Consider the following 17,423-nt stretch of genomic DNA (forward strand, 5'->3'; position numbering starts at 1 on the left):
CCTATTCCATATAGAGTATTTACATATCTCTACAACATCAGCCAAGGTCTCTGGAAGCTTGATCCCAACCACCTCAGAAAACTTGGGGTTGGAGAGTGGTGCAGTTATTTGTCAAAATGATTGGAGAGGGAGAGAAATCTTTATTTATTTGGAAAATATACCGTAGCTGCAGAGTTAACCACCAATGCTTTTACATAGTTTGAAGAAAGCTCTTCTTGGCTCACAGATTCAGGCATCAATAAATAATAACGATAGGCAAAATTTATTGCAGGCAATCTTCTCCTTGTGCCAGGTATTTTACACGCATCATCTCATTAAAGTATGTACATTTCCATACAATCCTATGAATGGATGATTTTCTTCCAGTTTTATATATAAGTACAGTGAGGATTAGAGATCACGTAATTAGGTGTTTGAACGTCAACTCAAGCTCTTTCCTATTCATCAGCCACATCCTTATATCCTCTAACTGGGAAGGATGGGGCAAGTCAGTCTCTACATGAGCGTGTAAGCTAACTCTGTTTACAGGAGTTGCCCACGGCATGGGAGTCAGGATCTTAAAAACGTAACACATTTTAATGCTTAGCTTCACTCCTAACTTCTGGACCCCCACTTGGAGCACCCCTTTCGGATGAACCTAGTGATAGAGCGAAGCTGCTGGAACGGGAGAGGGAGGCACTCTTTACAGAAGAGCCAATGAGACCGCTGGCTCTTGTGAGTGGCACGTCGTTTGGCCAATGGGTTCATCCCCTGAGGCCCCGCGAGAGGACGGGAACTTGGGGTCTGGAACATGTGGGCTCGTGGCGCTGCGCGAGCGCTGTAGTGCAGGGTTCTCTTGAGGCCCCGCTGAGCTGCGCGAGGGCTCGAATGCTGGTGAGAGGAGGGGACGCAGGTGTGGAAGGCCGGGGAAGCCGAGGTCGCTCTGCTACAGGCCAGGTGCGCTTTCGCTCAAGCTCTTGCTGGTGAACGGGGGCCCCTCTGGCCCACTCGGACCCTCCCCTGTCTTCTCACCCCATATCCCTGGGTAGCCGCGAGGGGCTGTGGGCCCCTGGGCGGAGCCTGGGCCGGGGGCGGGGGCGGGGAGTGGTTATTTGAGGCTGGGGGGTGGGGGGGTAGGAGGAACGCAGGACCTCGGAGAGGTGGGAAGGTGGTGCCTGGAGAGCGAGGGGACGCTGATGGGGAGAGGGGTTTGGGCGGGCGTGAGTGTTACTCGCACACAAAGGGTGGGCAGGACGCCCAGGGGAGTTTTGGTTTGGGGAATGATGCTTTCTCCAGGGTGGAAGGGGTGTAGTATTTGCCTTCAGGAACCTCTTTTCTGGTTAGGCCCAGTCTATATGCCCCAGCCCGGAGCTTGCACCTGGAGGGGTGGGGAACGTAGGCCTCGCCGGTCCTGGGACCTGCCTGTCCTTGGACTCTCCTCACTTGTACCTTATAGTCAGCCAGCCACCTGCTAACTAAGCAAAGGAGAAAATCCACATTAAGGGAGGGCCTGAATCTGTAGAAGTGATGGTGGAGGTGAGGAGGGGTGGAGAAAGAAGAGGATTCCAGAAATCCTGTAATTGGTAGGTGTTACAGTGCCTCTCAGTGTGTACCAGTTAGGCTACTGATTGTTCTGGTTTCTTCCAGTGGTGGCGAGAAGGTGTGAGTCAAGAGGCCAAGCTAACTGAAAAGGAGTTTAAACAATTAAAGGGGAGAACTGTAGTAGCCTTTGGGTAAGGGAGGCATATCCTCCCATTTTAGTGTAAAAGATAATAATTTATTTAAAAAATTTTTGCCAGATCCTGAACTGCCTTCACCTATAGTTGACTTAGGAATTGTGTGTCAGTCTTTTCCTTATATGCATGGCCTGATTTCTCTGTAGCTAATACTTAAGACACATTTGCAAAAGTTAAGAAGAGGCTTACTTATTGGTTACAAAAGATTCTTCAGGGATCAGGGGTGAGTCCAGACAATGAAGGGAGCCCCTGAAAGAAGGAGTCCTGAAGTCTACAGATAATGAAGTGAGTTTGAAGAAGCTTAGTGAGTCTGAGACTTGAGGGGCAAGAAGAGCATCATCCCTGGTTACCTTGTGGGGTGGGGGGGGAAGGTGTTAAATGTCACCTGTGAGACTCGGCAGGAATCATAGGCTGAAACCAGAAAGCGTTCTGTACCCTGGAGACCTCAGTTCTGGTAGAGTTTGAAAGAAGAGTTTTATAGAAAGGAATTGGATAAAGATTCAGAGAAGCAGCTAAGGAACCAAGGAGGAGATGGAAAAGTTTAATGTGAAAATAGACTGGAAAAATATTAGGACTCTGGTAGAAGAGTGGCCCAAAACAAAGCAAAACCCATAAATATTTATGGACAAAAAAATTTTATGATATGGCTATGTTAACTATAAACTTACTTATAAAGCAAAATCATGCCCATACATAAAAAGCGTTTCCGTCTACAACTGGTAGTTAACTTACAGGACTGAGTTCTCTAAGAGGCCGTTTGGGTAGAAAATATAAGTAAATTCAAGGAGGGCTTGGCCTTTAAGAGATTGCTGATGGAGAGTGTTTAGAATATTCTGGGCTAAACAGAAGCTTTTGGAGTGAACATAATATAGGAGGCTGGTTGTATCACTGGTCTGATCCAAAGTAGCTTTTTTTTTTTTTTTTTTAAATGCTTTGTGAGTCTGTCTTGAAGGAAAAGGAAAACAGTTGGGAATCATTTAAATTATAAAATGATGGCAGATAATTAACCAGAACAAATGGACACCTGTGTCCTCTGCAGCCTTGCAATGGATCCTGTCAGACCACCCTTCAGGGGCCCGTCTCCTGTGCACCCATCTCAGTCTGTGCGGATGCCGGGCTCTTGGCAACAGGCTCCAAAACGTTTGGACCCAGCTCTGGGCAGGGCAGGACCTGCAGGCAGAGGCCATGTATTTGGAAAGCGAGAGGAGCCAGGCCCACAGAGTGGGCCAGTGCAAAAGGTAAGACCGTGTCTGCCTACATAGTAGCAGCATACAGCTTATCATCAGGGCAAATAAGGGATTTCAAGGTATTTAGGAAACTGGGAAGCCCTATATGAAAGCAAGGGTTTGTTTTTTTTTCCCCTTGAACAAGTGGTTGCCTCTTGGAATATATTTCAAATTCTTGAGTTGCAAGTCTAGAAAAAGGGCCTCGTAATGAATGTTAGATGGACCTGGGTAAATGCCTTAGTTCTCTAGCTTCTATAAATATAAATATATGCATACATAAATGATAGGTTTAAAGGTACAGTCTTTTGTTTTTTTGTGGGTGTTTAGATTTCCACTCTGGGTTTGACTCTATGGTATTAGCAGCCACTCTTGCCTCTAAGGTCATAATTGTTAAGAATGGTTCCTTTCAGAAGGCTCTTTGCCTAAATCTTAAAGAAAAAGAGGATCTTCAGCTATTGTTAGTGCTGTGTGTATACTCGCATGGACATGCATTCTTAATCTCCTAATTATATAGTAATTTTAAGAATGGTATTTGTCTATAATTAATCTCAAAGAATAAAGAGTTAGCAAATACAGGAAGAACCTAATAGTGCAGTTATGACAATTTTAAGTAGGTTGACAATGTCAGATGTAATGTTCTGTAAGAAGAAACGTTATTGACAGTAATCCTGTATTTTTACTCAAATGGATTGCTTGAGTCTATATGTGGCAACTCTAATTGGTGTAACAGTAGTGAACTTCCAAGACTGCTACAGGAAAACAGTAGCAAGTTTTGTTGAGGTTGTTTAAAAAAAACCCAAAATTCTGATACCCTTAAATGATCCATTTTTTGGGAAAATTTATTAGCTAGTACACTTGTTCTCTCTTACCTTAGGTGTACAGGAAATGAACTAGAAAAATAATTCTGTTGCATTTGTTACACTGTATATCAAATCATGAACTGTAACTGTTTATGCTTGAAAACCTAATATGACATAAGTGGGTTTTTTTTTTTTTTACATAAATGTATTTATTTTTGGCTGCATTGGGTCTTCGTTGCTGCACGTGGGCTTTCTCTAGTTGCAGCGAGCGAGGGCTGCTCTTTGTTTTGGTGCATGGGCTTCTCATTGCGGTGGCTTCTTCTGTTGCAGATCACGGGCTCTAGGTGCGCGGGCTTCAGTAGTTGTGGCTTGTGGGCTCCAGAGCGCAGGCTCAGTAGTTGTAGCGCACGGGCTTAGTTGCTCCGCGGTATGTGGGATCTTCCCGGACCAGGGATCGAACCCGTGTCCCCTGCATTGGCAGGCGGATTCTTAACCACTGTGCCACCAGGGAAGTCCGACAGAAGTGTTTTTTTTTAAGACCATAAGGATTTAAACAATTTTTATAAGGTATTTTTATTCTTGTAACATTTATAGAATTTGAAGAGGATGATTTTTATTATTTACCAAGACTTGAAGAAAACCAACAGTGTTTCTGGGGTTTTAAACTACATCTTAGAATAACTTTATTCTTTGACTTTCTGTAGGAATCTGTGGGTTTGGTCTCAATGTTCCGAGGACTGGACCTTGAAACAGTGTCCCGGACCCCTGTGGAACAGGAAATGCCTCCTTTAGGTATGTGGAAAACTAACTTGAGAAAACGTGGTGTTATATATGTTTGCTTTGTTCTTAAATTCACACAGTTTATCTTCAGAAAAATTACTGTTCTTTATAAAATGTTCAGCTCACGGTTACAGCTGGGGTTTGACCCTTCCGTTTAGGTAGAGGCATTTTAGGTCGAGGCTTGTCTACCAGTATGGCACGCAAGGACAAAGAAGAACCCCATCCCACTTTTCTGGATCCTTCAGTGTTGGCATCTGGAGATAGCAAGATGGCAGAGGCCTCTGTTGGTTGGAATAGGTGGGTAAAGTTGCCTTCTTGGGTAGCCATCAAATTCAGGTGAAATATCTCTGAGTCTAGAGAGAAACTCTAAAGTGGGTTGTATTATCTCACAAAGAAGCAATGCATGGTTTCCTGGTAAGAATGGGTATTTTCCAAGAGTAGTCAGCAGCTACTGATGCAGTCAGTCTTTGGACGAGGGTAAAAGCAGTACTCCACTGCACAGTTCACCACCCTGTTTGTCCTCTTAAGAACTCAGCCTGATGGTAGTGGTTCTTTAACCCAGGTGGGTCAAACTTCCATCTCAATTTCTGCTATGGACGTTGGCCCTGAGAGTCAATATTAATAACAATTGATGAATGAGTCATGTTGGCATATTGGATTTGGAGAGAATCCCAATGCTTGGGTCCCTTTTGCTGACTCCTCCAGGAAGAGAATGTAGATTTGGGGGACTCATTTAGATGGGGCATAGATAGAAGCATGATTGAGAAAGTTCTGATTTGCCTCCTTTCAACATTTCAGAATGCTTGGAAGAGGGAATTTGGATGCCTTTTTACTACCGATGGGAAGAGCAGCTGGTGGTATAGGCAGAGGAGCATACAAGGCTCCCGGTGCTCTCAGCCTGAATCCTCAGGATCCTGCCCAGCTGTCATCTCCGCCACCTCTGCCCCCGGCCCCGCTGCACTCCCTGGATCGCCCTCCACTGGGGACTGCAGAACACAAGGAAAAGTAAGTCAGGAGTGCTGCCTTCCCTGCTTGGTGATGATGTGGAGGAGGGCTTCGCATAGTATTGCAAACTCTGTTCTGTTGTGTCTAAAGTCCTCCTTGGGTGGTAGGTACTGCAGGGTTGTTTTGTGTTTTTGCCAGTGGGGAGAATGACAGAGGTGGGGCAATTCCTGGTGAGGTGAAATGGGGTTAGTGATGATAGTATGTATCTATCTAGAGTCTACTCATGGCTTTTCATTTCCTTCCCAATTCAGACATAGATAATTCTTTGTCATGTTGAAGATAAGGAAATTATCTAGGAAATACATTGCAGCAGTTCATTTTTCTCTATAGAACTAATTCTTATGTTCTTAGTTAGCTGGCCTAGTTGTTCCAGTGATATTACTAGGACAAATAGGGTGACCTTGCTTCTCTAATTAGAGATTGCTAAGAATTTACCTTCTGGCTTTCAAAGCTTCGTTTGTATGTCTTGATTCTTGGTCTGTGTACCTGTAAGCAGAGTGTGAAATACTACTTCCCCCAATCTATCTTTCCTTTCCTTTTCTTTCTTTGTATTTTTGTGGCATGGATTATTTGTTGGTTTTGGCATATGTGGGTGCTTTTGTTTTTTATTTTTATTTTCTAGAGAGCCTTTTGTGAAGCAAGGATCAAAAGGAACACCTGAATCTTTGGGATTGAACCTTATCAAAATACAGTGTCATAATGAAGCAGTTTATCAATATCATGTGACTTTCAGGTATTCACAGCTTTTTTTCCCCCCGTATTGTTCACTTCTTAGAGAGCAGTAATGAAGTAGTTCCACAGGAATAACTGAATTGTTTTTCTGTATAACTCCTGATGCAGCTCCCCCTGCAGTAATTCATATATTCAGATCCTTGCAATAAGTTTAAAGTTAACATTTTTTGTGTGTGTTTAGCTATATTACCAATCCAGATTTTAACTTAATAGGTGCAATTTTATGCATGAGGTTAGAGGTGGATTTTCTGTGAAGTTAATGAAACTTAAGTTCAGGGCCTTGTACTTGCATAGATCCCTTCATAACCTTTTTAACTTATCTTGTATCTGTAATTTTGTATTCCTCTTCTTAAAGAAACCCCCCCCCACACACACACAATGGTATCAGATACACACCCCACGATACCTGGATCCTCCCTGCATGAGTGCTATACCAGCATTTGATGGCTCTCCAGTGATAGTCTAGGGTTAAATTTGAGGGTGAAAAAACCAGAGAAAATAACTTTAATTTTATATCAGTGACTTTAGGATTTATCATACTTCTTTAAAAGTTAAGAATTTATATTAGTCTGTGTTCTTTTTTAAAATCTCAGGAGAGCCATTAGCTGGAGGTTATTAGCTGGAATTGTGAAAATAAATGAGTGTTCTGGAATATTTATGGAGAAAATAGGAAGATGGAAGACTGAATTTTTGAAGCACAGCTATTAATTGGTACAAGAAGAAGAAGTGGAATGAAAGAGAGAAGAAAGGAACAGTTAGGGGAAAAATACCCTGAAGACAGGTTATAAAGCCAGAAAGAAGGACCCATTCAATGACGGGGAGGTGGTTGACTCTGGCCACAGGGAAAAAAGTTATTGAATTTGCTTTCAAGAGGCACCCTTGGTGATTTTCTAGTAGCTTTATTAGTGTATGGGGGAAAAAACGAGATTAAAAGAACAAAGGAGAGCCTGGGCCATGAGAAATAGCCAGTGGATTGGCCACTTATTTTAAAAGTATGTAAGAGGAATGAGAAATGGAATGAAAATTGCTTTAAAGGTTTCCGTGAGGTAAGAAACTGGAGGTGAACACATATGACAAGTGAAGAGAAGGAGTCAGGAAACTGGGTGAAATTGAACTAGCAAGAGGGGAAGGTGGTGGGAATGGGCCTGTTCTGGAATGTAAGGGATGGAGATGGGTGTTAATGAGAGGGAAGAGTACTTGCTCTGGAAATGGATTGACAACTAATGATGAAACAGAAAGGAGTGTGAGACTCCTCACGGGTCTCTGCATTGACCAGGCTGTGGAGAAGACATGGATTCTATAAATTTCGAGATTGTAGATGCGGACCTTTGAAGCCATAATGTGAAGAGGATGAGAGAATACCGAGAGGATGTATTACAGTGACTGGTCATCCTGTAGATTCCTTGACATCATGGGGCTCTAAAAAGACAAATTTAAATATAGTGTCTTGGGCATAATGCCATGTATTTGTGAATTTTTTAGAAGAAGCATTTTGAAATGTGATGTTAGCATGTGAGTGCTTAGTTTTGGCGATGACTATATTGGATTACCGCTTGATTTTTTTGTTGATGTTATCTTTCTTCATGTACTTGAACATGCTTGACCCTTTTTAGCCTTGGATTTGTTTAAACTTTGAAGTTGTAGAATAGGTTGTGTGTTACTGTGATCTAATGGGACAATCATTGTACAAAGTAGCTACTGGACTTTTTCAAAGCTGTAAGATTTGTGACAGTCAATCGATAAAAAGTTGAAATTGCTGTGAGTGAAAAATGGTTAGAGTAAAATCCTATATTTTTTTAAAATATATTTTTAAAAGAGTGTATATTTCTATAGACACTAGAGCAGGGATTAGCAAACTGTGGCAGGCCTGCTGGGTAAATCTGGCCCACTGCCTGTTTTTGTAATAAAGTTTCGCTGGAACATAGCCATACTTATTGGTTTACATATTGTCTACGAGGCTTTTGTGCTATGTTAGCAGAGTTGAGTAGTTGTAGCAGAGACCATATGACCTGTAAAATCTTTCCATAAAAGTTTTCTGACCCTCTGGTCTAAACTCTCGAAGAATGTACACTGACATGATAAGGCAGTTGTGTTTGGGGGGTGGAATTATGGATTGTTTTTATTTTGTGAGCCAGTATCCTTGGGTCAGAGTTCTGTTTTTAGTCAGATGTATTTCAATTTTTTAATGTGACCACTAGATGGAGCAGTAGTCATAAGTGACTGCGTCTCTAACAGACCTACCGCACAGCTGTAAAGTCAAACTGAAATAAAATCGTCTTTATCATTTTCTAGCCCCAATGTGGAGTGCAAAAGCATGAGGTTTGGCATGTTGAAGGACCATCGAGCTGTCACCGGAAACATCACTGCTTTCGATGGATCCATTCTCTATCTGCCTGTTAAGCTTCAACAAGTGAGACCAAATAGGAAGTGCACTTTGGGACGAAGCATGGGTGGTGGGAAATCATAGTGTCCCTGAACATTTGAGTTGTACTTTCCTATTCTGAGAGGAAAGGCAGACTTCTCCATAACAAAGAAATTGCAAACTGAGAAACTTTTACATTTGAGTTCTTTCTAGTCCCTTCTCTCTTAAGAGGAGTGGTTGGAAGCCTTGGACCTCAGTGACAAAGAATAGTTCAAGATTGCAAATTTAAAGAGCTCTGTTGCTAGTTCTCCATTGGGTTTCGCTTACCAAATCCTTTCGTAAATCCTACTTGTCATGCTGTGATTTTGTCTAGTGTGGACAGCAAAGTAACAGTAAAGAATAAAACATGTTTATGATATTATAGTGTTCTAGAACACAGTTGGATTAGATAGCGCTTGGTAGTGTTGTCGTTTTTCTTTACTTGCATATGTTTATTTGTTAGGTTCTTGAGTTAAAAAGTCAAAGGAAAACTGACAGTGCCGAGATCACCATTAAGATTCAGTTGACAAAGATCCTGGAGCCCTGTTCTGACTTGTGCATTCCGTTCTACAATGTTGTTTTCCGTCGGTGAGAAACGGCTGAAGTCTTACTTTCTTTAACCTCAGTCTTGTATTTGTAACAAAGCTCTTCAAGAAGCTTGAATGGTATTAAAATATAGTGCATATATAGATGAGTTTGGAAACATTTAATAAATAAATGGATGACATTAAGGCTAACTTATTAAAAGTTATCTCAAGTGATTGTCCAGATTTGGGTATATGAAAGTAGGTTTGAAGTAGCTGGATAGAGGGAGATAGTTTCCTTCCATTCATTCAGGAACTTTAAAAGCAAATGTTTATGGTACATATTTAATGGTGTCAGTGATGGGGCTACTTGAAGAGGTAGCATGTAAAAATTTTTGCTAGAATTTTTCCCAGTCTTTTGAATTTTTGGATACAGACAGCTCATAATTTTTTAACTTTTCTGCAGACTCCCAAATTTTCATAAAACTGTTATTCCCAAACCACCTTTTTAAAAATGAAACATAGAACCTGATTTCTACTTAGTAAGCTGAACTGCCAGAAACAAACATAACTTCCTAGCCTGACTGATATTCACAAATTTAGAAATGGACTTTCTTGTGCTCTGTTTAGTTAATGGGGAAAAGTAATGTAAATTGAGCTTGGGAAGTCAACTTGATTTTTGGTTACCTAGTTAGTAGAAAAATCTGCAGTCAGTTGCATATACTGCAAGATAAATACTTTGGTAATTTTTATTTTTCTTTTGGCAAGAGTGTTCTCAGCATAAAAGGTATATTGTGCAAAGCATCAACGTTTCTGCTCTTTTAGGCTTCCAAAGGAAAATTTAGCTAAGAGCAATTGAACTTAATTATTTTTAATTCTTCTACTAGAAAACCCATTCTTGCTCTTTATTTCAGGGTAATGAAACTTTTAGATATGAAGCTGGTGGGGAGAAACTTCTTTGACCCTACAAGTGCTATGGTACTACAGCAACACAGGTTGGTGGTGTTTTCTTCTTCCTCACTTTTGAATGTTCTGGAAATTTTCATTGCAATCACCGTATTAGTATTTTATGATAGTGAGTACAGTTTATGAGTTAATTATTTTCCATAATTTAGGTTTTTAGTAAGTTCACAATGATGTTGACTTAATTTGTTTCCTGTTGCTTTCTCATTGTTATTGGGGAGGGGCAGTATCTGCTCAAAGTATTGCCTCAAATGGTGGCATGGAAATATCTGTGGTTCTTATTAGAACCGCAGCGTAAATGCCACCTATGTCTTCAGATTGCAGATCTGGCCGGGCTATGCAGCTAGCATCCGGAGGACAGATGGAGGTCTTTTCCTGCTAGCTGATGTCTCCCATAAGGTCATTCGGAATGATTCTGTGCTGGACGTCATGTGAGTGGATGGTGGCATCTACGTTTAACAAACTAACAATTTTCTGAGAAGTTCAGTAATAGCTGGTAATAAATACAGATAAGCCATTGTTCCATTTGGGTTTTAAATTGTAGAATAGATTGAGAATGCTGAATTGATGTGCTCTTTCTGTGAGTCCTACCAGAATAGGCATCTGGATAGAGACCTGCTGCACTTAGACTGAGGAGGAATGTATGTTAAGTCTCCGGTTACGAAGACTTGGTTTAATATACACATACCCTGAGTTCTTGTTTAAGTGTATTACTCTAGTAAATATTTACTGTAGTAAATATAGATGTGTATAATTTGTAATCGTTACATGAAATCCTATCTTATACATAAATCTGTGTGCATCTATGATTTTTTTAGGTTGTGTACCCAAAAGTGGAATTACTTAATGAAAAGGCTGAACATTTTAAAGACTTGAAATATTTACTATAATAAGATGTTTAAATATATATTGACCGATGACCCTCTAGAAAATTTACTTAGTTTATTTTCTCACCAGCTATGTATAACTACTGGGTGTTAGGAAGCTTATGAATCTTTGCTTATCTGATAAATTCATTCATTCCATCAACATATATTTATAGAGCTCCAGTTTGTACCAGAGTTTTGGAACTTATCAGTTAACAAAACAAAGATCCCTCTCCTCATGGAGTTTGCATTGTAGTCAGGTGAGATAAATAGTAAATAATAAGCATGATAAGTAAATTGCATAGGGTACTACAAGTGATAAGAGGTATGGAGGAAAGAAAAGGTAGAACACAGGGCAGGAGAGATCAGGAGTACTAGGGGTGGGATGGAAAGGGGAGAGAGCTGTCATTTCAGTAACATGTCAAGCTCATTTGAACCAACACTTGGAACAGGTGAGGGAGTTAGCCAGGTAAATATATGGGCTAAGGGAATTCTTGTTAGAGGGACAGCTGAGGTAAAGGCCTAAGCCAGAAATATGCCTGGCTCTTCAAGGAGCAGCAGGGAAGCCAGCGTGGCTAGAGCAGAGCAAGTGAGGTGAGGGCAGTGGAAGGATGGAGTAGATGGAAGGAAGAGCTGAGGATACAGAGCTTTGTAAGTCTGTTGGCAAGAGTTTCGGTTTTAGTGTGAGTGAAACATAGGGCTTGTAGCCAACGAGTGACACGATGTGACTTAAGTTGTGAAAGGATCCCTCTTGTTACTTACTGCGTGGAGAATAGGCTTGGTGGGATGGGGTAGAAGTGGGGAGACCAGCCAGGAAGCTCTTGTAGTAATCCAGTGGAGAAATGAGGGGGTGGCAGCAGTAAAGATGGTGAGAAGTGGTTGGCCTCTGGATATGTTCTCAAAGTAGTGTTCAGTCGATTTCCCAACTGGGTGGTGGAGTGCGAGAGAAAGAGAGAGGTTAAGGATGACTCAGACTTTTTTGACTGAGTTTGTAATTATTTATTTTGTTTCTCCTAGACTCTCTCTCCTTGATGGTAGGGACCATCTCTCTTTCTCTCACATGGTACACCCAGACGTAGTTTATTCCTAGCCTGTAGTAAGTGTTCAAGAATGTTTATTAAATAAAAATAATGTCTTTAAATTTGCTCTTTCTTTCTTTATGGTTACTGTCTTTGTTTTTCTACTTAGAAAGGTCTGCTTGTTTTAATTTCCAATGTTTTAAACCTTCTGGAACTTGGTGTGATGTTAGGATCATCATGATTGTTTTGGTACGGTTACACAATTTATTGAAAAACATTTTTCTTTAGATTTAAATCACTATCTTTATCAAATGCTAAAATACTTGGATTTATTTCTGAATATTTCATTTTGAACCACTGGTTAAAACCAGTGTGATACTGTTTTAATTATTGCAGTTTTATTAGGTTTTAATATTTGTCGAGGAATTCTGTTTTCAGAATTTTTATTCTGTACCCCCCCTTACTCTTTCATGTGAAACTTTGAATAATTTAGTGAAAATAAGACAAAAAGTCAATTGGCAATTTGATTGATATTGACTAGGGAGAGTGTTTAGTGAGGCTTCCTATTCATAAATATGGCGTGTCTTTTCATTTATTGAAATTTATTTTTATTAAAGTTTTACTTTTATTAAAGTTTTAGTCATATTATGACTACACAGAAACTATAGGTGAGCTATGTAGTATGTACTATGATTATTTTTGTTTTCTGCACAATTATCTTGGATATAAAAATTGTCTTTTAAAAAATTTTTCGAAGTGCATAATTTTATATGTACTTACTATTAATTCAACTTCAGATTCACATCCATTTGTGTAATCTCACCGTACATTCAGACACTAGGTATTTTGTCAGTTTCATCCTCCCTGTCCCCTCCCCCCTCCCCCCAAAAATCATATTTCTTGGATTATTTAAATCAAATTATATCTAGCTTTGAGCTCCTGTTCTCCAAGACAGAAGTCCTAAGTCAGACATAACCCCATTATGTTACATACGAGACCCTGAGGTGTTCATGGTCCTGGTCCTAGTCTGGCTGTAGTGCCTAGCACTCAGCCTTGGAGAGCATGACTCAGGTGTGGGGCTCTGCACTTCTTAGTTTTCCCTTGCAGCCTTGCAGCGGTTACACACTTGGGACTTTGCCACCTTTCTTTCCCTGTGCACTTTATGTTGTTATGAACCACTGGAAACCACAGAAGAGCAGTTATTTTCCTGGAAGTTAGGTCTTAAGGCTAAAAGCTGCTGCATTTCTAATCAGGAATGCTTGGCTACCTAAATGTCCATTGAGACATGAATGGATAAAGAAAATGTGTGTGTGTGTATATATATGTGTATACACACGCACATACCACATACACACCATGGAGTACTACTCAGCCATAAGAAATAATGAATTAATGCCGTTTGCAGCAACATGGAGGGACCTAGAGATTATCCTATAAGTGAAGTAAGTCAGAAAGAGAAAAACAAATACCATATGATATCACTTATATGTGGAATCTAAAATGTGACACAAATGAACTTATTTACAAAAGAAAATAGACTCAGACATAGAAAACAAACTTACGGTTACCAAAGAGGAACGGGGGTAGGGGAGGGGTAAATTAGGAGTTTGGGACTAGCAGATTCCAACCACTATACATAAAACAGAGGTCCTACTGTATAGCACAGGGAACTCTATTCAGTGTCCTGCAATAAACCACAATGGAAAAGAATATGAAAAAGAATATGTACATATATATATAACTGAATCACTTTGCTGTACACCAGAATCTAACACAACATTGTAAATCAACTATACTTCCATAAAAAGAAAAAAAAGAATGGTTGGCTTATTTCTCAAAGGGTAATGAACAAAGAAGGTTAGGTTTCATATGTTGCTATTAAGTTCTCAATAATGCATTTAACGACCCACAGAATTCAGTATCATCTTAGAAATCTCTGTGAAAACCTGAGTGGCTTCAGTTTGGACTGGTTGCTCTCCAGCGTAGCTGATAGTTACTGTCTGGGGTTCCCCTTCACTGTGTTGAAGACTCGCTTTCCCTCTCACCACAGGTATCCTGTAGTTCGATTCCATGACGACTTCCTTCTGGTTTACTCTCTTGTTTCTCAGCTCTTACGTGTTTGAAATCTCTTTATTTTACCTTAGTTTGATTGGGCATAAAATTTGAGATTGGAGATAATTTTCCCTTGGAATTTAAAAATCATGGTTCCTTTGTTTTTTTTTTCTCTTCAGTATAATCTTTATTCATGTTCACATATTCTTTCACAGTGAGACTATTTCCTTATTTAAATTTAACTCTTTGGGTATTCTCATAGTAACGCTGTATTTGAATACACCTTACTTCTGAATTTTTCCACTTTTTCATTCTGTAGATGAGTAAACAACCACCTCTTACACCATCCTTATATCTTTTTTACCTTACTTGTACCTTTTGAGCAAGCCCAAACTTGATTTTAATATTGCTTCATCCCTTCTTTTTTTCATATTTTAATTTTAGATTTGATATGTTAAATGCTGTGTAGGTACTACACTTCTAAAAAATTGTTATGGTTAGTACTATATTTTAGTATTGGTAAGGCAAGTCCTTCCACCTTGCTCTTATATCCACTATCTTCCTTTTTCTTTCCTATAACTATTTTTCACATTTATTTTCCAGATTAATTTCAGAATATTTTTGTTGAGCTCTCCAGAAAATGCCACTGCAGTTTTGCTCCATTTTCTTTTTGCTTTCAGACTTACTGTTGAAAAAATCTAAAGCCATTCTGATTTCTTTTTTGAAATTAAGTTTATTTTTTATTGAGGTATAGTTGATTTACAATATTATATTAGTTTCAGATGTACAACGAAGTGATTCAAAATTATTATAGATTATACTCCATTTAAAATTATTATAAAATATTGACTATGTTCCCTGTGCTGTATGGTATATCCTTGTAGCTTATTTATTTTGTACATAATAGTTTGGACCCCCTTAATCCCATATCCTTATCTTGCCCTCCCCCCTTCCCTCTACCCACTGGTAACTGCTAGTTTGTTCTAACTGTGAGTCTCTTTCTTTTTTGTTATATTCACTAGTCTGTTTTTTTAGATTCCACATGTAAGTGATAAAATGCAGTATTTGTCTTTCTCTGACTTATTTCACTAAGCATAATACCCTCCAGGTCCATCCATATTGTTGCAAATGGCAAAATTTAATTCTTTTTTCATGGCTAAGTAGTATTCCAGTGTGTGTGTGCGTGCGTGTGCACGCGCGCTTGTGTGTGTATGTGTGTGTGTATGTGTATGTATGTATCTCAGTTCTTCCTTATCCATTCATTTGTTCATGGACACTTAGGTTACTTCCATATCTTGGCTATTGTAAATAATAATAATAATAATAATGCTGTTGTGAACAGTGGTGTGCATGCATCTTTATGAATTCGTGTTTTCTTTGGATATGTACCCAGGAGTGGAATTGCTGGCTCATATGATATATTTTTAGTTTTTTGAGGAACCTCAATACTGTTTTCCTCAGAGGCTGCACAAATTTATATTCTCACCAACAGTGTACAGAGGTTCCCTTTTCTCCACATCCTTGCCAACATTTGTTATCTGTGGTCTTTTTTTTTCTTTTTTAAATTTATTTTATTTATTTATTATTTTTGGCTGCATTGGGTCTTCTTTGCTACACGCAGGCTCTCTCTAGTTACGGCAAGTGGGGGCTACTCTTTGTTGTGCGTGGGCTTCTCACTGCAGTGGCTTGTCTTGTTGCGGAGCACGGGCTCTAGGCACACGGGCTTCAGTAGTTGTGGCACACGGGCTTCAGTAGTTGTGGCTCGTGGGCTCTAGAGCGCAGGCTCAGTAGTTGTGGCTCAGTAGTTGTGGCGCTCAGGCTTAGTTGCTCTGCGGCATGTGGGATGTTCCTGGACCAGGGCTCGAGCACGTGTCGCCTGCATCGGCAGGCAGATTCTTAACCACTGCACCACCAGGGAAGCCCCATCTGTGGTCTTTTTGATGATAGCCATTTTGACAAGTGTGAGGTGCTATCTCATTGTATTTTCTGTGTTTTTTTTAACATCTTTATTGGAGTATAATTGCTTTACAGTGTTGTGTTAGTTCCTGCTGTATAACAAAATGAATCAGCTATATGTATACGTATATCCCCATATCTGCTTCCTCTTGCATCTGCCTCCCACCCTCCTTATCCCTCCCCTCTAGGTGGTCGTAAAGCACTGAGCAGATCTCCCTGTGCGATGCAGCTGCTTCCCACTAACTATCTGTTTTACATTTGGTAGTGTATATATGTCAGTGCTATTCTCTCACTTCGTCCCAGCTTACCCTTCCCCCTCCCCGTGTCCTCAAGTCTATTTTCTATGTCTGTGTCTTTATTCCTGTCCTGCCCCTAGGTTCATCAGAACCAATTTTTTTTTTAGATTCCATATATATGTGTTAGCATATGATATTTGTTTTTCTCTTTCTGACTTCCTTCACTCTGTATGACAGACTCTAGGTCCATCCACCTCACTACAAAGAACTCAATTTCGTTTCTTTTTATGGCTGAGTAATATACCATTGTATACATGTGCCACACCTTCTTTATCCATTCATCTGTCGATGGACACTTCCGTGTCCTGGCTATTGTAAATAGTGCTGCAATAAACATTGTGGTACATGACTGTTTTTGAATTATGGTTTTCTCAGGGTATATGCCCAGTAGTGGGATTGCTGGATCATATGGTAGTTCTATTTTTAGTTTTTTAAGGAACCTCCATGCTGTTCTCCATAGTGGCTGTATCAACTTACATTCCCACCTAACAGTGCAAGAGGGTTCCCTTTTCTCCACACCCTCCCCAGCATTTATTGTTTGTAGTTTTTTTGATGATGGCCATTCTGCCCAGTGTGAGGTGATACCTCATTGTAGTTTTGATTTGCATTTCTCTAATGATTAGTGATGTTGAGCATCTTTTCATGTGTTTCTTGGCAATCTGCATATCTTCTTTGGAGAAATGTCTATTTAGGTCTTCTGTCCATTTTTGGATTGAGTTGTTTGTTTTTTTTGATGTTGAACTGCATGAGCTGCTTGTATATTTTGGAGATTATTCCTTTGTCAGTTGCTCTGTTTGCAAATATTTTCTCCCATTCTGAGGGCTGTCTTTTCGTCTTGTTTATGGCTTCCTTTGCTGTGCAAGAGCTTTTAAGTTTCATTAGGTCCCATTTGTGATTGTCCCTTGCTGTGATTTATGTCATAGAGTGTTCTGCCTCTGTTTTCCGCTAAGAGTTTTATAGCATCTGGCCTTACATTTAGGTCTTTAATCCATTTTGAGTTTATTTTTGTGTATGGTGTTCGGGAATGTTCTAATTTCATTCTTTGACATGTAGCTGGCCAGTTTTCCGAGCATCAATTATTGAAGAGG

At 39.9% G+C, this 17,423-nt stretch overlaps 1 protein-coding gene across 1 annotated transcript in view; it reads left to right on the top strand.

The window, feature by feature from the left end:
• The first annotated feature begins 1,201 nt into the window (after positions 1–1,201).
• PIWIL2 (piwi like RNA-mediated gene silencing 2) overlaps positions 1,202–17,423 on the top strand; it is an 84,923-nt gene continuing 68,701 nt past the window's right edge. The window contains exons 1-9 of the mRNA XM_082470705.1: positions 1,202–2,953; positions 4,446–4,537; positions 4,684–4,818; positions 5,320–5,526; positions 6,149–6,259; positions 8,551–8,668; positions 9,123–9,247; positions 10,098–10,178; positions 10,464–10,577. Coding sequence (XP_082326831.1) covers positions 2,732–2,953; positions 4,446–4,537; positions 4,684–4,818; positions 5,320–5,526; positions 6,149–6,259; positions 8,551–8,668; positions 9,123–9,247; positions 10,098–10,178; positions 10,464–10,577 — 1,205 coding nt within the window. The 5' untranslated portion in view covers positions 1,202–2,731. The remainder of the gene's footprint in view (positions 2,954–4,445; positions 4,538–4,683; positions 4,819–5,319; positions 5,527–6,148; positions 6,260–8,550; positions 8,669–9,122; positions 9,248–10,097; positions 10,179–10,463; positions 10,578–17,423) is intronic.

This window comes from Balaenoptera physalus (genome assembly GCF_965194825.1).
Source record: "Balaenoptera physalus genome assembly, chromosome: 7".
In the NCBI taxonomy this organism is placed as follows: Eukaryota; Metazoa; Chordata; class Mammalia; order Artiodactyla; family Balaenopteridae; genus Balaenoptera; species Balaenoptera physalus.